This window comes from Ostrinia furnacalis, unplaced genomic scaffold (assembly GCF_004193835.3).
Source record: "Ostrinia furnacalis isolate ACB-3 unplaced genomic scaffold, ASM419383v2 OfSCF1209, whole genome shotgun sequence".
In the NCBI taxonomy this organism is placed as follows: Eukaryota; Metazoa; Arthropoda; class Insecta; order Lepidoptera; family Crambidae; genus Ostrinia; species Ostrinia furnacalis.
Genome location: NW_021131448.1, coordinates 26,520 through 42,818, shown reverse-complemented (window position 1 = coordinate 42,818; position 16,299 = coordinate 26,520). Strand labels below are relative to the sequence as shown.

Sequence of the window (16,299 nt, the reverse complement as noted above, 5' to 3'; positions counted from 1 at the left end):
CAACTACATTTCTATTATGATGATGCGTGTATGACATAAATAATTTTATTTATAAAATATATTGACCATAGCTAGTTTCGTTCGTGAGAATTATTTTGTCAAAAATTCCCTTAGGGTACGAGCAGTAGTATTATTAAAATCTACAGGTTTCTTTTTTCAATTATGACCACTAATTTGTGATAAACACGTTATTTACTAATTCACTTACTAATATCCTAATTCACTTCTTAGTTAGTTTGATAATTTGCTAAATAATATAATTATAATTAAATAGGTTTTCAATAATGTAATTAATAGCTTAGCGTTTCAATTAATTTTTTAACCAATTATAATAATCATCATTTATGCTAGACTATTTTGGTGAAATCACTATACGTGGATAGTATTTAGAGAATTTTGTTTTAGTTTCTTCTCTAAATACTATCCACGTATAGTGATTTCACCAAAATAGTCTAGCAATAAACGAGGATAAAACTAGCATCCCTCGAATCGACAGTCCAATATTGAAAGTAGGCTATTGTTGCCTTATTTATAAAAAAGGCACCGAGGAATTTGCGAGTTTTGAGGACTGAAAATCAATAGTATGTGACATGAATACAATGCTCTTGTTAAGGGTCTTCATCATCATCATTTCAGCCATAGGACGTTCACAGGCTGAACATTGGCCTCTGCCAATTATTCCAGATTGGCCGGTTAGAAGCGGCCTGCATGCAAAGGCTTCCTGCAACCTTTATAAGATCATCTGTCCATCTAGCAAGCGGACGTCCAAAATCAATAACATATTCTAATCAAAGAATAGTTGGAAGCGGTTTAGTCCAAACCTAATAAGGTCATCTTTCCTTAATAAGGTCATCTGTCCTTAATTATGTCATCTGTCCTTAATAAGGTTATCTGTCCTTAATAACGTCCCAAATCAACGATATGGTATAAAAAATCAAAGCAGAACCTTATTAAAAGTTCTCATCTTTAAAACTCAATATCTCAAGTCAAAGAGCTCATATGCAGACGCCGCCTCAGTAATCCCGCGCTCATCTGCCCTACCCGTCCGGGATATCCGACGGCCAATATCCGGTCCCGGCAGCTATCGGCCAGTCGGGCTTATTGCCGGGAGATTAGCGTGCCGATAGCTCACTTCTAGGCATATTAGCTTCTTCTGGCTGGGAATATTAATGAAGTCTGATAGATTTATATGCATTTAAGCTTTTAGTTCATTAATGAATCATGCAGATTCTTTGTGAATAAATGAAAGTTTAGAAAAGGTTCTTTTGGCATTGTGAAAAACTTCTCATGTGGGTTCAATGGTGACGGAAAAACTATTGTTGTAAACAGTGTTGTTCATACATGATGTGGGCTGCGTTCACTTTGATCTGACCGCAGACTGCATTCAGTGCGACCATTCTTTAAACTTATAAATAATTCGGAAGTAAATAGATCGGATGATCTTTTAGCAAGTTGCTCTTCAGTCGATGTACTGACTTTATGAAGTTACTGTACTGCTGGACGTAAGACCCCTAAAAAGCGCCATAAAAAACAACATTCTCCTTTTTTAACTTGACAGCGCCAGGAGGGTTATGTTTTTCAACATACTGGCTGACATTCAAAATGAAAACATATTGCTTATCATTAACGTTGCTTGTTGCAGACGAGGGCGGCGGCAGCTCAGACACCCGCTCCGACAGCAGCGAGGACGAGGTCACGGAACACGTGCCGCGGTCCACGCCCCCACCAATCATGGCTGCCGCTAGAGCACAGGTATACCTTCAAAAGTGACAAAAAACAAAGATAAATTTCGTTCGCAGGGAAAGAAAGAGATATTATGCTGCATCAGACACAGGTATAAGTTACAAAACTCTTTTACAGGGAAAATACAACCTCTCGCTCCCTGAGAGAGAGAGAGACATGCAGCTAAACGCCTTGATCATGACAGCAGCAGCTGCCGCTTGATCACGTTCATTCAGCCAAAGTAGGTTAACTGCTAGACAAAGGATTCCTACAAGGATTTCCACAATCAGTTCTTGTTTTACGCTGCCACATCCAGTGGCTTCCCGCCACTCTCACAAGAAAGTCAGTCCACTAACTTAGAGGTTTGATTATATGTATAGCTTTTTTTGGTCCGTAGTTGACATTCGAGAATATTTCTACCTCAGAGAATCTTGGTAAGTTGGCCATGTAAGGCATGGTAACAAAGTTTCTCTTCTTTGTTGATGGACTTTAATTGAACTGAAGTAGTTCATCATCATTGAACGATTGATTGTAACTTCGAAAGTTGTCTACTATTGGAGTGACGTACTTAATATATAACTATTGTGTACCCAGGTGCCAACCATCAGCGTAACGCCGCACAGTCCAGGCGTGCTGGATGACAGCTTACAGCAACTCCGGAGGCTACATGCGGCCGTACAGCGTATGAGAGCGGCGCCATTGCCTTTACTGGTAAGATAACTGCCTGCTTGATGGTCGGACTACGCTAGCGACAATAGTCAAATGACGCACCATTTATGAGCTGTCAAAACGGATTCTCTTACAAATTTTATAAGCCAAAGAAAACAGGGAACATCTGTATGAGTATGATGCGCGCCACGATAAACTTTTATTGAGGCATTTTATCGATTTTACGCGATAACCCACACATTTATTGTCTAAAATCGTGGTTAAGATTTTATCACTGCTGGAGGAGTTAGCGGAAATATTTAATAGTCTTTCTTTTTGTGCACAATACGAATACTTAATCCTTTAAAAATTCTCGTTAGTCCTAAGGGTATTTTGAGACATCTTCGTGCCACGAGTGTTACTAGCAGACAGCTAATATGTATAACAGACTTTGATTTCTTGTTTGGCGTTGACACAATTTCAGATTCACTCATACGATCGACGAGCAATCCTCTTTCCTATACCTTATATTAAAAATGGTTTCTTACCCATTTATTTCCAACAATAGCCTTCCCCATCCCACCTTCGTCACTTGACTGTCAAGTCATATTCATAAGCAGATAAACATTAATGGAATCTCTTAAGACGCCGTCCAAGTTCGCAGGAAGTTCGTAGACGTGTCTTGAAAGGTCCTGTCACCGCAACCGCTGGATGGGGCTATGAATATTCGTAATACATGAGCGACTCAGTGAGTGGGAAATAATATCCTGTGTATTTTTTGTCTGTCCCAGCTTCACTGTTTGCGAGTATAATCGCGTCGATAAGTATTGCCCGCTCAGCTGAATGTACAGAATGTAGAGAAAATGAAGAATTTGCCCTCACTAAAGATTTGGGTTAAAGGTATTTTCGAAAATAAAACTTGTGGGGGGTGGGTTGTACCTAATTTTAATGGGGAACTGACTTCTCATATTGTACAAATGGACTTATTGTTGTGCTTCTGATATAATGTGTTTTTGGGTCCCTACACGCAACTTTCTGTGCCACAAAATCCCACGCAAACAAAAATAAAAATCCGTTTGGCCAGAGTGGGGAGTGGAGGCCAAATCCTCCATTTGCCTCTGGTAAATTAGAGAAAGTCCTGCTCCTGCAGTAAAGACTAAACGACTTAGGGTGGAGTCGATCAAACAAGAGTAAATATTAATCTCAGAATAAATCGTTAGTTTTGACATATACTGAAAATGTCAATGTGCCAGTTATACCAGGAGTTATTCTCGGACAAAAGTTTGGTCAAATTGGCCCGTAATGATGATTCATTTTCCTCGGCTAAATTAGAAAGCGTCGTGTTCCTCCAATGGAAACTAAACGACCTGATGATTGATGATGAATATGATGTTTTATTTCGCAGGCAACTGGCAGCAGTAGACTCAGCACATCATGCCCGTCGCTGTGCAAAGATGGCGCCCCGGAAGCAGAGTGTTCTTCACCCACACACCTGGACTTCTATCCGCAGAGCAGGAAAGGCAGTGGTGAGTTACTTGTCAAGCAAGTACCCTTAGGTAGTTACCCTTGTTAAGCCAAAACCCTTAGGGTCCGGTCTGGTCTTAGGGCACTGGTGCCCGCATCCAAGCGATCTCGCAACCTTCACAAAACCGTCGGTAGAAGATCGAGTGAGAGGCCCTGGTGAAGACAGGCCATCATTGAGTCCTTGGTCGTTACATTAGAACTGCTTTTTTTGTTTCGCTCTAGGTTCAACTGGTAGAAAATGCTATACGACATTAAGTTCGCCTGCAATTTTTTGTGTGCAAAGGAAACTGTTCTGCCACAACAGCCGTTCTACGAACTACTCGTATGCCCACAAAAATACAAAATGTATAAAATATGGTTTGAGGGTTTGTGCCGCGTTCAAGTACGGCCCGACCTTTGGTTTGACATAAGGGTTGTGATTATGTGTCGCGCTCGCACACTCACTGCGGACGCCCGTCGCACAGTCGCGACAGCAATATAATTACGCGCGAGCGATAAGGATGGGTAGCTTGGGGTCATTGGACAAAATTCTACATGCTCAGAGACCGGGCTTTAGTAATCTTAATTTGCTTGTTATGTGATCTTTTTTTTTGTGAATAAATATTTATTATTATTACGTATTTATATTACTTCATTATTCATGTCTAACAGTGTGTCTATCAGGCGAGTCGCGGCAATGGGGCCTGTGGGAGCGTCGCGACGAAGGTCGCAGGAGTTCCTGGGCGGCGCTCGAGCCCACCGCGCACAGGCAGCGGAAGTAAGTGCTGCTTGATTATGAGCCTTGTGGCTATTGTAATAGGGACTGAAGTGAGTCGAGTCGCAGCAATGAGGCATTGGAAGGTAGTGCTGCTTGATTATGAGCCTTGTGGCTATCGTAATAGGGACCAATTGTCGCAGCAATGCACAGGAGTGGAAGTAAGTGCTGCTTGATTATGAGCCTTGTGGCTATTGTAATAGGGACTGAAGTGAGTCGAGTCGCAGCAATGAGGCATTGGAAGGTAGTGCTGCTTGATTATGAGCCTTGTGGCTATCGTAATAGGGACCAATTGTCGCAGCAATGCACAGGCGTGGAAGTAAGTGCTGCTTGATTATGAGCCTTGTGGCTATTGTAATAGGGACTGAAGTGAGTCGAGTCGCAGCAATGAGGCATTGGAAGGTAGTGCTGCTTGATTATGAGCCTTGTGGCTATCGTAATAGGGACCAATTGTCGCAGCAATGCACAGGAGTGGAAGTAAGTGCTGCTTGATTATGAGCCTTGTGGCTATTGTAATAGGGACTGAAGTGAGTCGAGTCGCAGCAATGAGGCATTGGAAGGTAGTGCTGCTTGATTATGAGCCTTGTGGCTATCGTAATAGGGACCAATTGTCGCAGCAATGCACAGGCGTGGAAGTAAGTGCTGCTTGATTATGAGCCTTGTGGCTATTGTAATAGGGACTGAAGTGAGTCGAGTCGCAGCAATGAGGCATTGGAAGGTAGTGCTGCTTGATTATGAGCCTTGTGGCTATCGTAATAGGGACCAATTGTCGCAGCAATGCACAGGCGTGGAAATAAGTGCTGCTTGATTATGAGCCTTGTGGCTATCGTAATAGGGTCCAATTGTCGCAGCAATGGACAGGTGTGGAAGTAAGTGCTGCTTGATTATGAGCCTTGTGGCTATCGTAATAAGAACCTAAATATCATTCGAGTCGCAGCAATGGGGCATCGGAAGATAGTGCTGCTTGATTATGAGCCTTGATACCATCGTAATAGGGACCGAAACATCAGGCGAGTCGCAGCAATGGGGCATTGGAAGGTAGTGCTGCTTGATTATGAGCCTTGTGGCTTGACAGATAAGGGTCAATGTCAATGGGGCCTGTGGGAGCGCCGCGATGAAGGCCGCTGGAGTTCCTGGGCGGCGCTCGAGCCCACCGCGCACAGGCAGCGGAAGTAAGTGCTGCTGGATTATGAGCCTTGTGGCTATCGTAATAGGGACTGAAATATCAGACGAGTTGCAGCAATAGGGCATCAGAAGGTAGTACTACTTGATTATGAGCCTTGATGCTATCGCAATAGGGACCGATTGTCAGGCGAGTTGCAGCAATGGGGCATCGGAAGGTAGTGCTGCTTGATTATGAGCCTTGTGGCTTTTGGAATAGGGGTCGATTTTGGATAAATAAATGTTAGTGTTTGGGTATTTGAAAATTATTAAGCCTTGATCTAATATTAGATAAATGGTTTTCACCCTTATTTGAAACAGACACTTATGCCTGGTTCAGATACAGCGATAATCGCGCGGTTTCTGGGCAGTTCTCGTACCACGTACGTCAAACCGTAACCGCAAGGTTACAGCCTCAGTGCCTCCCCAATGAGAATCACCGAAAAACCACGCAGTTATCGTGCCTGTCTGAACAAGGCCTTATTAAGTAAAAAGGATAAAAAATCTGGTTCTTAGCCCCTAGTGTACTCTTTTAAAACACTGTTTTCTTTTAAACTACCCTTAGGGTAATACCCCAAAAAACCTTAAAAATTGAACATGTTCTACATTTCCAGCACACTGAATGGGCACAGCGCGTCGCTTTCCTCCATGGAATCGGAGGGGGAAGTCCCGAGGCCCGTGCGACACTCCACACACTCGCTCAACGACAATGATCTCGCGGTTAGTATAGTGAACTATAGTGATTATCTATGTAAATCGTGATTAAGAGGTTGGCTATTATGCACAGAGATCATGGGTTTGATCCCTGATCGAAATCTGTTTAGGTTATTCTTCATTATCATCATGGCCTTCCCCAGTGATATCCACATAGCTGGGTGGTAGCGGCGTGCATCTTGAGCCTTCCTGCTCCCTTTAAGAAGTCGGTCGGTCGGCCTATGTTCAGCAGTGGACGTCCTGTGGCTGAAATGATGATGATGAGGGTTTAACATCGTTTATTGACATTTAATAGAAAAACCAAACCGCAGGAGAACCAAAGTAACCGACATAGCTCGCAGAATTGCTCAAATCAAGTGGCAGTGGGCGGGGCACATAGCTCGTAGAGACGATGGCCGTTGGAAACAGACAGGAAAGTTCTCGAGTGGCGACCACGGGCTGGAAGACGTAGCGTGGGCAGGCCGCCTACTAGGTGGACCGACGATCTGGTAAAGGTCGCGGGAAGAGCCTGGATGCGGGCAGCGCAAGACCGTTCATTATGGAAAACCTTGGGGGAGGCCTTTGTCCAGCAGTGGACGTCATTTGGCTGAAACGAACGAACGAACGATTGACATTTAATTATATCCAATTTCTTTAATGATTGTACACACGACGGCACACCAAGCCAAACACTGGCATCTTATGTTGTCCTAATTGGTTCTCTTTTGCAACAAAAATGTCCAGTTTGATGTGCTCGCGACTGTACCTAGTACATTCCACAAACGATTAAAGAAAGATAATTCGTTGTCTGGCAAGTCCGGTTCCCACGCTGTAACACGTGTATTCCACACAGAAGGACTTCGAGAAGGTGACAGCCGCGCTTAGGGCGGGCGGAGTGGCCGCGGCGCCGCCGCATCCCGCGGCGGAGGGCGGGCGGCTGGCGGCACGCCTGCCGCTGCAGAAGTCTGTCTCCACGCCCAGCATCGTGGCCGCCGTGCAGCCGCCGCAGCCGCAGCCGCCCATCGCCATGTGAGTGCCGCTCTACTCTGTAGTCAGCTGTATAAAGTCCAGTCGCCGAGCACGTAGAATTTCGTCCAATGACCCCAAGCTACCCATTCTTATCGCTCGCGCGTAATTATATTGCTGTCGCGCTCGCACACTTACTGCGGGCGCCCGTCGCACAGTCGCGACAGCAATAAAATTACGCGCGAGCGATAAGAATGGGTAGCTTGGGGTCATTGGACGAAATTCTACGTGCTCGGCGACCAGACTTTAGCTGACTTGACTGTAGTATTACAGTCAACTCACTATACCTGTAGTACAGGCAGCTACACTACAACACAGTTATCTACAAATGACTGTATTAAACATTACATCCAGGCGGACTATGCGATTGCGTATACGATACGATACAATCGGCCGAACTACAAATATCTACATTCTACACTACAATCGTTACAATACAATATTAACTTTCTCATCACACAGCTTACAAATGGACATCTCAAGAGCTTTATATGAGTCATTGAATGACCGCTATGTATCGGTCCTCAATAAATTAACGCAATAAACGACTTTTAACGAGTATGTTCCAATATAGCACTGCGATCACTTTTCAGTGCACTCACTATATCGTAGTGCTATATTGGAACATACCCATTATGAAAAGACATAAAAATACCTATATTTAAATATTTTACTTTATATTGAACTGTTATTTTGACGAACACTAAGCTAGTTTAATTAGAAACTTAATATTCAAGTTTAAATTATGTGCATGAAGTTTTTTATGATAATGTGCATGTCCAGAGTCAGTGTTTTGTTTTTATTGCACTATTCGCTTTGCTACAATTATGTACACTGAACACCGGTTACGACCGGACCGTTGTTTTTTAATTTGCACTAATGAGTGGAACTATCGTGTTTATAATTAGGTTACAAAATAAAATAGGTTTTTATTGCATTGTGTAAATAATGCTTACCGGTAATCTAATGAGTAAATAATATCTGGTGTTAGGGTTTGACAGAACTATTTATAATTAAAAATGTACTTAGTAAAAACTGTCACCAGATACGTTTATACATAGAAATTACACTCTTCATCTGTCAGTAAGTAATACCTAAGCTTCTTTTGTTTTCGAGAAAAGCTAGACTAATGCCCTTTTTACCATCAATCCCTAATTATTAAGTGACCCCTATTATGGTGGCTCAAAAACTGAACTCTGACAAACGTTACTTCGACATTACGTTACTCCGACACTACTGAATATCGACATGACTACTTCGACACTACACTTCTTACTCAGACAAAGGCGAATATCCTTTTTTTGTCGGAGTAGTGTAGTGTCGAAGTAAAGTCATGTCGATATTCAGAAGTGTCGGAGTAATGTAATATCGAAGTAACGTTTATCGGAGTTTACTTAGGTATCCCCCTATGGTAACACATAACAAGAATATTGTTTCCAAAGGGGTCACTTAAAAATTAAGGATTGATGTATGAAAACAATTATGCCTGTGAGAGTAAAATAAGAACAGATTACCGGTACGTATAGTTATAGACAGATAAAAATATCTGCCATTGTCAAGTTTCCGTAACCACATAGTCAGATAAACTTCCAAAAAACCACGATAGTTCGACTCGTATTGTACGTCCCGCTCGGTGTTAGCTTGTCCGGCGCGGGTGCGAGCGAGACGGAGAGTGACGAGGACGCGTCGGCGGCGACAGTAGGCGCCACGCCCCAACTGCCCGGACGACGGAATAACGCCCACCAAGAACATTTGGGCTTACACCGCCTGGCGTTCTTAGAACAGTGAGTAGACTGTCCCCCTTATTACGAAAAGTTAAACACTATATAGCGCTTAACTCAGTGCTTGAGGTATGGGAGCGACACGGAAGGTAAAATGTTTAATAAAATACCAAAATCTCTTATATTTATTTATTTATTATTCATTATTGAGCAATTACATATTTATTTAAATAGTGTCTTAAATCCTCTTTAGGTTTGTCTAGACACTATTGTTCTCTATACAATAGAACTACCTATTCATAAATTCAAAGTACAGGTTAAAAAAATACTCATGAAAAAAGGATACTACAAAACGATTATTTAAATGACAAGAGTGCGTGGACTTTACCTGCCTAGCTCGCATTTATTACGTGTCATGTAAGCTATAAAGTACTGTATTGGATTGAAAAAGAGTCTGACAAAGGTGACTGAGTTTCTTCCGCCACTTCTGAGCACCAGCCCATATGTTTTCCCGAAGTGGTGGTAGGGCAAGCTATAATTGGGACGTGTATAAGTGCCCTGGAAAGGGCCTATGTACTGACTAAACTATTTCATCTCATTTCAAAGGGTGTTAAAATTTTTATGAAATTGTTACTGATTGGACATTACTAACTTACTTTTTATTTAATTTAATTTCTACTAACCTAATACGACTCAATGATGTTATGTAAATTTGTACGCCGCCTTGGGCCAAACATAGTGATACCGACTTAATTTTTAACACCTGTAATATGTTATTTACCTATGTTCTACGAATAAACGAATTTGATTTGATTTGATTTGTTTTTGGGACGTCAAATGTCAGCAAGACTTCAAATGTGCTTCAGATTTGTATGCTCTGTCACGTCATAATATGTCAATGTCACCCCTCTCGTGTCGCTCCCTTCCCTCAGGCACTGACTGAGTTGAGCGCTAAGCTTATAGTTTAAATTGACATTTAGTATGAAAATGTCATTTTAAACCAGTTTTCATCCCGGGTTTAACTTTTTTGTAATAAGGGCCTGTGTTTTTATATTACGGGTCGTTTTAGATAGGACGGTGATTGGTCGAACGAGTAGGATCTGCGAGGAAGTGATTCGAGCTAATGAAATTGAGATTCTTTGTCTAGTTAACGAAGAACTGATTGGAGCTAAAGATATTGAAATTCTTTGACTGGTTAATATTAGTTATTTTCTTCTGGCACATACATCTGGGTTATTCCTAAAACCTTAAACTATTATTAAAAAAAATGATGTGGGTTATTCTTATTTCTTAAAACACAATATTTCTCAACGAGTTTGAAAAATATACCTGTTATTAAATTTAGTATTTTGTTTATAAAAATCGAGGGGCAGAGTTTCAATAGTAGGTTTTGCTAAAGGATCTTTCTATTCGTATTTCGTTTCGTCACAAGTAAGTATACAATTAGTTTTCATAATTACAATGGTCATACAATAAATCAAAATGAATTGTCATGTCCTTAGAATTAACGGCACAAATAGATGTTTAAATTTAAGCATGCTAACGCACACGGCTTTGCTTGTGTGTTTGTTTTATCACTTTTAAGATTTAGGTTTTATTTTTGCTTTTGAATTAAATGCATGTGTTAAAAACTTTTTAATGTTATAAATTATGAAACTTTTTTTAAACAGAAATTATTTCAAATTTTTATCAAATATTGGCAAGTTGGCAATCCTGATTCATCAATTTTCAATATTTTTGTGTATTTTATCGACAGAGCGGCCTACGACCATCATGCCGAGAAGCGACGGAAACGTGGAAGTCTTTTCTTCAGGAAGAAAAAGGTAATACCTCTAGAAAAAGTCGTAAAAGGACAATATTTTTTCAATTTGATTCAAATGTTCGTTTTAGATAGAGCTAAGGCCGTGTTCAGAAAGATTTAAATCCTTTCAGCGAGCTTAGTTTCATTTTGAGGTTTTTTCCATTTGCCTCACGGTTAATTTGTAAAAGAGTAGTTACTCTTTCATTCTTAAGAGAGGTTCAACCCAGGACGGGTTCGATTCCCAGATGAACACGGAAAAATCCCAAATTGTGTAAAACCCTTTTCGTTAGCCATTCAGACAGGTTGAAATTAATCTAAATTTTAGTAAAGTTTGAATTTCAATTTATTTTGAAGATTGTGTAGTTGCTTCATAATTCCCCTTTTTTTTTCAGGACAAATCCCGTAAAGCGTCTCACGCTTGGCTCGCGGCCGGTAGCGGAGGAGACTGCGACTGGTGTGGACGCGCCCTTACTGACAAACCCTCGCTTTACTGCGAAAGTGAGTACGCAGAATTAGACCTTATACCTAAGAACTTAAGATGACTTGTTGAATGAGCTGATCATTTTAGATTTGTACCTTATTTTTCACCCAAAAACCACACCAACTGCAATATACAAAAGATGAATAATTGGTTGTCTTCAACATTAAGATGGTTTTCGTTTGTTTTTGTTACAGATTGTACCATGACAGTGCATCAAAACGTATGCAAAGACTACATTGTAGAATGCAATAAACCAAAAACATCAAAGGTTTGTACAGATTTATTCAAAATCGTCCTTATGGCTTCGCGATAAGGATACAATTGGACTACACGTAAATTATGTGTAAGATTTGAGGGACTTTGAGCTTTATATTGTTGTAAATAAAATCCAATATACTTGATTTCAGACGTCTGTCGGAAAATCGTTAAGCGCGAACAGTGGCAAAAGCAGTAAACGGAGCTCTGTTTCTGGCCAGTCTCAAAACTCTAATAGGTAAGTACTTTTGCCAGAATTTGCTTTTAAAATTAAAAAGAAAACTAAATACGAAATTCAAATGTCATGATTAAATTAAAAGTAATAAAACTGGCAGTGAATAAATTATGTAGAGAAAAAGTTTGAATATATTTTGTATGGCATATATTTTGCTGCTTTATTTTTTCATTGTTGCAACGTATGGCAAAGGAACAACGAGTGATTCCATAGACAATGCCGTTTTACGCTGATGCATTTTGGATTTGTTTTGCGTGCAGATTGTGCGAGATTTTATGTATTTTGCGAAGACAAATTAAAAACTGAAACGTTTGAAATGTTTTAGGTACTTTTAGGTGTAAAATAAAGTTCAGTGTCAGGTTATTTGTTATGATTTAATTATAAGAAGATACACAAGTATGTGACACTGTAATTTAATATTTTTACACTTGTTTTCTTACACTGTGTTTAAATATGCTTTGTATCATTGCTAGTCTTCACTTGGTTTATCTGTTTTGTTTCATTTTGTTATTTATTTCGTTGTTTTCTGAACGCTATTGTATAGCTTCGTTTGTTTCCAGTAAGCTATATTTTGGTTTGATGTTTTTTTTTTATTTGGTTCGGTGAAAAAATGTCTTCTTATAAAGGAAATCATTAGGTTTGTTAATATTGAGAGTTCGAGGTGACATTTCGGCTAAGTAAGTTATTAAATAAAGATTAAAAACTTTAAAAAACGTTTGATTGACGTCACGCGAGAGTGCGCTGACCTTTCCGAATGCCGCCTCGAGCCGTGTACCCGCGTCACGTGACCGCACAGGCAACGAATGCCACGCACACATATGAACATGTGTTGTTGCATACGCACACAGCAAGAAGCAGTCGGGGTGCTATTCACCGTGGCGCCGCGTCGCGACCAAGCTCGGCGTGCAGTAAGTTGCGCGAATGCTGCGATATACCGCTGCCTCTTTCTTACTCTATCATCACACATACATTCACCGTCATCGTTCTGTCTCGCTCTCTCTGTCACCGACGCGGTCTCCTGGTCACTCGGTTAGGTTAGGATTTTTTTGTAATTTTGGTTGGTAGGTTTTGTTGTTATGTTTTGTGAGTTTTTTTTTCGTCGATTTGTAACGGAGGTTTTGTTTGTGAAATAAAAAAGTTTTATTTATTGATCTTGATAAAAATGGCTAATATACGTCACAATAAGGCCTAGTTCAGACGCGTGATAACTTCGCTATTTTTGGGTAGTTCTCATTGCCAATACACTGAGGCGGTAACCATGCGGTTACGGTGATGTAAAATGTAGGAGAACTGCCCAACAACTGCGCGATTATCGTTGTTTCTGCACCAAGCTTTAATAGCTAGTAAAAAAAGATCTGCTACAGCAGTTTTGACTAACTCATTCACATGGATCTTTTTATTTTAAAAACACCTACATCCTTCAACATTCAACTCAAAATGACTCATCAATTCTTTTATCAAGTAATATTTCACAAACAAACGGCACCCTCCCGACCCGCGGCGCCAGACCATCCACATCCAGAGTCTTCTAGTTCACCATCGAGCCTTACTTGTGTATCTTTCTGTCTGAGGTAGTTTGGACTTCGAGCGAGTACACAGGTCGACGGTATGTGACGTGGCGAAATCTTAAACAATAATACTGATAAAAGTTGTGGAATGGGATTGGAAATTAAACACACCAGTTTAAAGGCTGACATACACAAGATCCGTATGTAGAAATTAGTATACTTATAGTCCGGTCGCCGAGCACGTAGAATTTAGTCCAATGACCCCAAGCTACCCATCCTTATCGCTCGCGCGTAATTATGTTGCTGCTGCTGTCGCAACTTTGTGACGGGCGGCCGCAGTGAGTGTGCGAGCGCGACAGCAACATAATTACGCGCGAGCGATAAGGATGGTAGGTAGCTTGGGGTCATTGGACGAAATTCTATGTGCTCTTCGACCGGGATTTACATATAAGTATTACTTAAACATCAAGCTAAACACTGTGGCAGCAGCTTATGCATATAAGATTTTAAACTTTCGATTTCGACTAACTGTAATAAGAGTGAATTTGCAATAAAATCTGTTGACTGTACGTCCACGTGTTTCAAGCTTGATAATGATAAAAATAAAACTGCTTCATAATTTTTTTATGAAACGGTTGATTATAAAACGTATTTTGATATCACCTCGCCATTTTCGTCACCAAAATTACATTCAAAAGGTGGACATCAAATCAAATCATCCAAAATTGGATGGTTAGCAACTACTTTAAAAAGTAGTTGCCAATCGCCTTTCCAATCCCATTAAAAGGTTGAATATTGTACAGATTTCGCAACACGTTGCATAGTTGAGTGTGTATTGGCCCTTCTTGAGAGATGTTGTCGTAGATCGTTGGTTTCAAATCAGTTATTATTTCGCTGATGATTTATTTTCGTCTGTTTTTGTACAGTTTTGTCTAGTTTAGTGATGGTGGCCAGTATGTTAAAAAGAAAAGAATAAATATAATGTACTTATTAAAAGTTTAAAGTTATTGTTTACTCAGCATACACAATGTACCATCGGCAACAGTGTTAACTATCCATTGCCTGTCATGTCGTCTCGTTCTATCGCAAAGAATCACCATTTGATGAGAGCGAGAGCAAAAACGGAAATGGGTAGTTAACCAGTGTGGCCGTGTGTACAATACACCTTGCAAAACCTCTAATTAAAATAATAATTATTAAATTAAATTATTATTTTAATAGTATGTCTAGCGCTTAACTGAGTCAGTGTCTGAGATATGGGAGCGACGCGTATTTCCCTTTCCGTGTTCAATTGGCGACGAAAATTAGCACGACTTTGTATTATTATCCAACTCGCCAAACCCGTGCCTATTGAAGAATGTTCACTAATTTTGTTTTTTAGCTTTCTGAATTCTCTGTTAAAAATAAAAAATACAAGTGAAAGAATTATTTCGATACGTCAATTAGTTTCCAAGATATTGAATTTTAAAGGTGCGGGCGGCGGCCGGCCCGCCATTTTATGCGCGTGACGTCATTTTACAGTGACTGGCTCAAATTTGTATGGGTGGAATCTTGCAAGCTGAATTAAAACCCACTTCCAGGCAACCGATTAAGCTGAAATTTCGCATACACATGTAATTTGGATGACCATGCAATATTATGATGACATGGAGCTGATCTGATGATGGAGCTGGAAGGTGGCCATAGGAACTCCATAATAAAACGACATAAATCCATCGAGTTTGGGCTCGTTCGTTTTGTATTGACGAGTACTTCAATTCTATATAGTAATCAGGGTCTGATGATGGCTCTGGAAGGTACTTCGCAATAAAACGACACAATCGCATCAAGTTTGGGTTTGGTTCAATTTTAATTTCTGTGATGGGTCTGGGTGTTAATATGTATAATATGTATGTATTTACAAGAAAAAATGTATTTAAGTATGTTTATATCCGTTTTCTAGTGAGCGGACACTGTGAATGTACGTCACGCGGGGTCACGTGACCGTCGGCGGTACTCGATATCTTAGCGAACTTTGAATGCCTATAAAATCATAACTACTTGGTATTTTTGAATGAAATAAAAACAAATGTATTTGTATATGTAAAAGCTTAACTGTTACAAAGGTTTCAAGTGATTTTGCATACCTAGTAACATTCTCAATTGGCGTCAACTGAACGCGATTTTAGCGATCAATCAAAGCTAACATAGGTTTTACAAAACCGTGTGCATTTTAAGAGAACACGGTTTTAATTCGATTCGATTTAAAACAAACCCGTGCTGATTTCGCGCGTTCTATGAACATAGATGAAAACCAGCGTTCTGCAAAATAATTATTTCAAAGTAATTTTTCTTTATTATTTTTAACGTGTCTACTGTATCCTTGTTCACATAGACAAAAACAATGGATCTGGACACTTGCTAGTACTAGGTACGCACTTATTTTTATGCAAATAAATGTCTTTTTTTAAATTGTATTATAATGTTTCGCTGAACTTCCATACATAACCAGTTTCATACACCCTTGCTGTATTCAGTTCAACTACACACTAATTTGTGTATAACATTACGTAGCGCCACGCATTACAAAGACAGTTGATGCGAACTGAACACAGGCAAGTTTTTAATTCAGCTGTACACTGTTTTGTAAAACCTCTGTTAGGATTGCTTGATCGCAAAATCGCGTTCAGTTGACGCCAATTAAGCACGGGTTTGGCGAGTTGGATAGTAATACAAAACCGTGCCGATTTTCGTCGCCAATTGAACACGGAAAGGGAAATACGCGGGAGTG

General features: G+C 40.3%; 1 protein-coding gene across 1 annotated transcript in view; it reads left to right on the top strand.

The window, feature by feature from the left end:
* The window catches only part of cyst (rho guanine nucleotide exchange factor 18 cysts), a 53,436-nt gene that overhangs the window by 12,340 nt on the left and 24,797 nt on the right, over positions 1-16,299 (top strand). Inside the window, exons 2-12 of the mRNA XM_028303199.1 lie at positions 1,643-1,752; positions 2,317-2,433; positions 3,776-3,896; positions 4,546-4,651; positions 6,424-6,529; positions 7,356-7,531; positions 9,169-9,312; positions 11,006-11,072; positions 11,443-11,548; positions 11,726-11,799; positions 11,939-12,024. Of these exons, the coding sequence (XP_028159000.1) occupies positions 1,643-1,752; positions 2,317-2,433; positions 3,776-3,896; positions 4,546-4,651; positions 6,424-6,529; positions 7,356-7,531; positions 9,169-9,312; positions 11,006-11,072; positions 11,443-11,548; positions 11,726-11,799; positions 11,939-12,024 (1,213 nt within the window). The remainder of the gene's footprint in view (positions 1-1,642; positions 1,753-2,316; positions 2,434-3,775; positions 3,897-4,545; positions 4,652-6,423; positions 6,530-7,355; positions 7,532-9,168; positions 9,313-11,005; positions 11,073-11,442; positions 11,549-11,725; positions 11,800-11,938; positions 12,025-16,299) is intronic.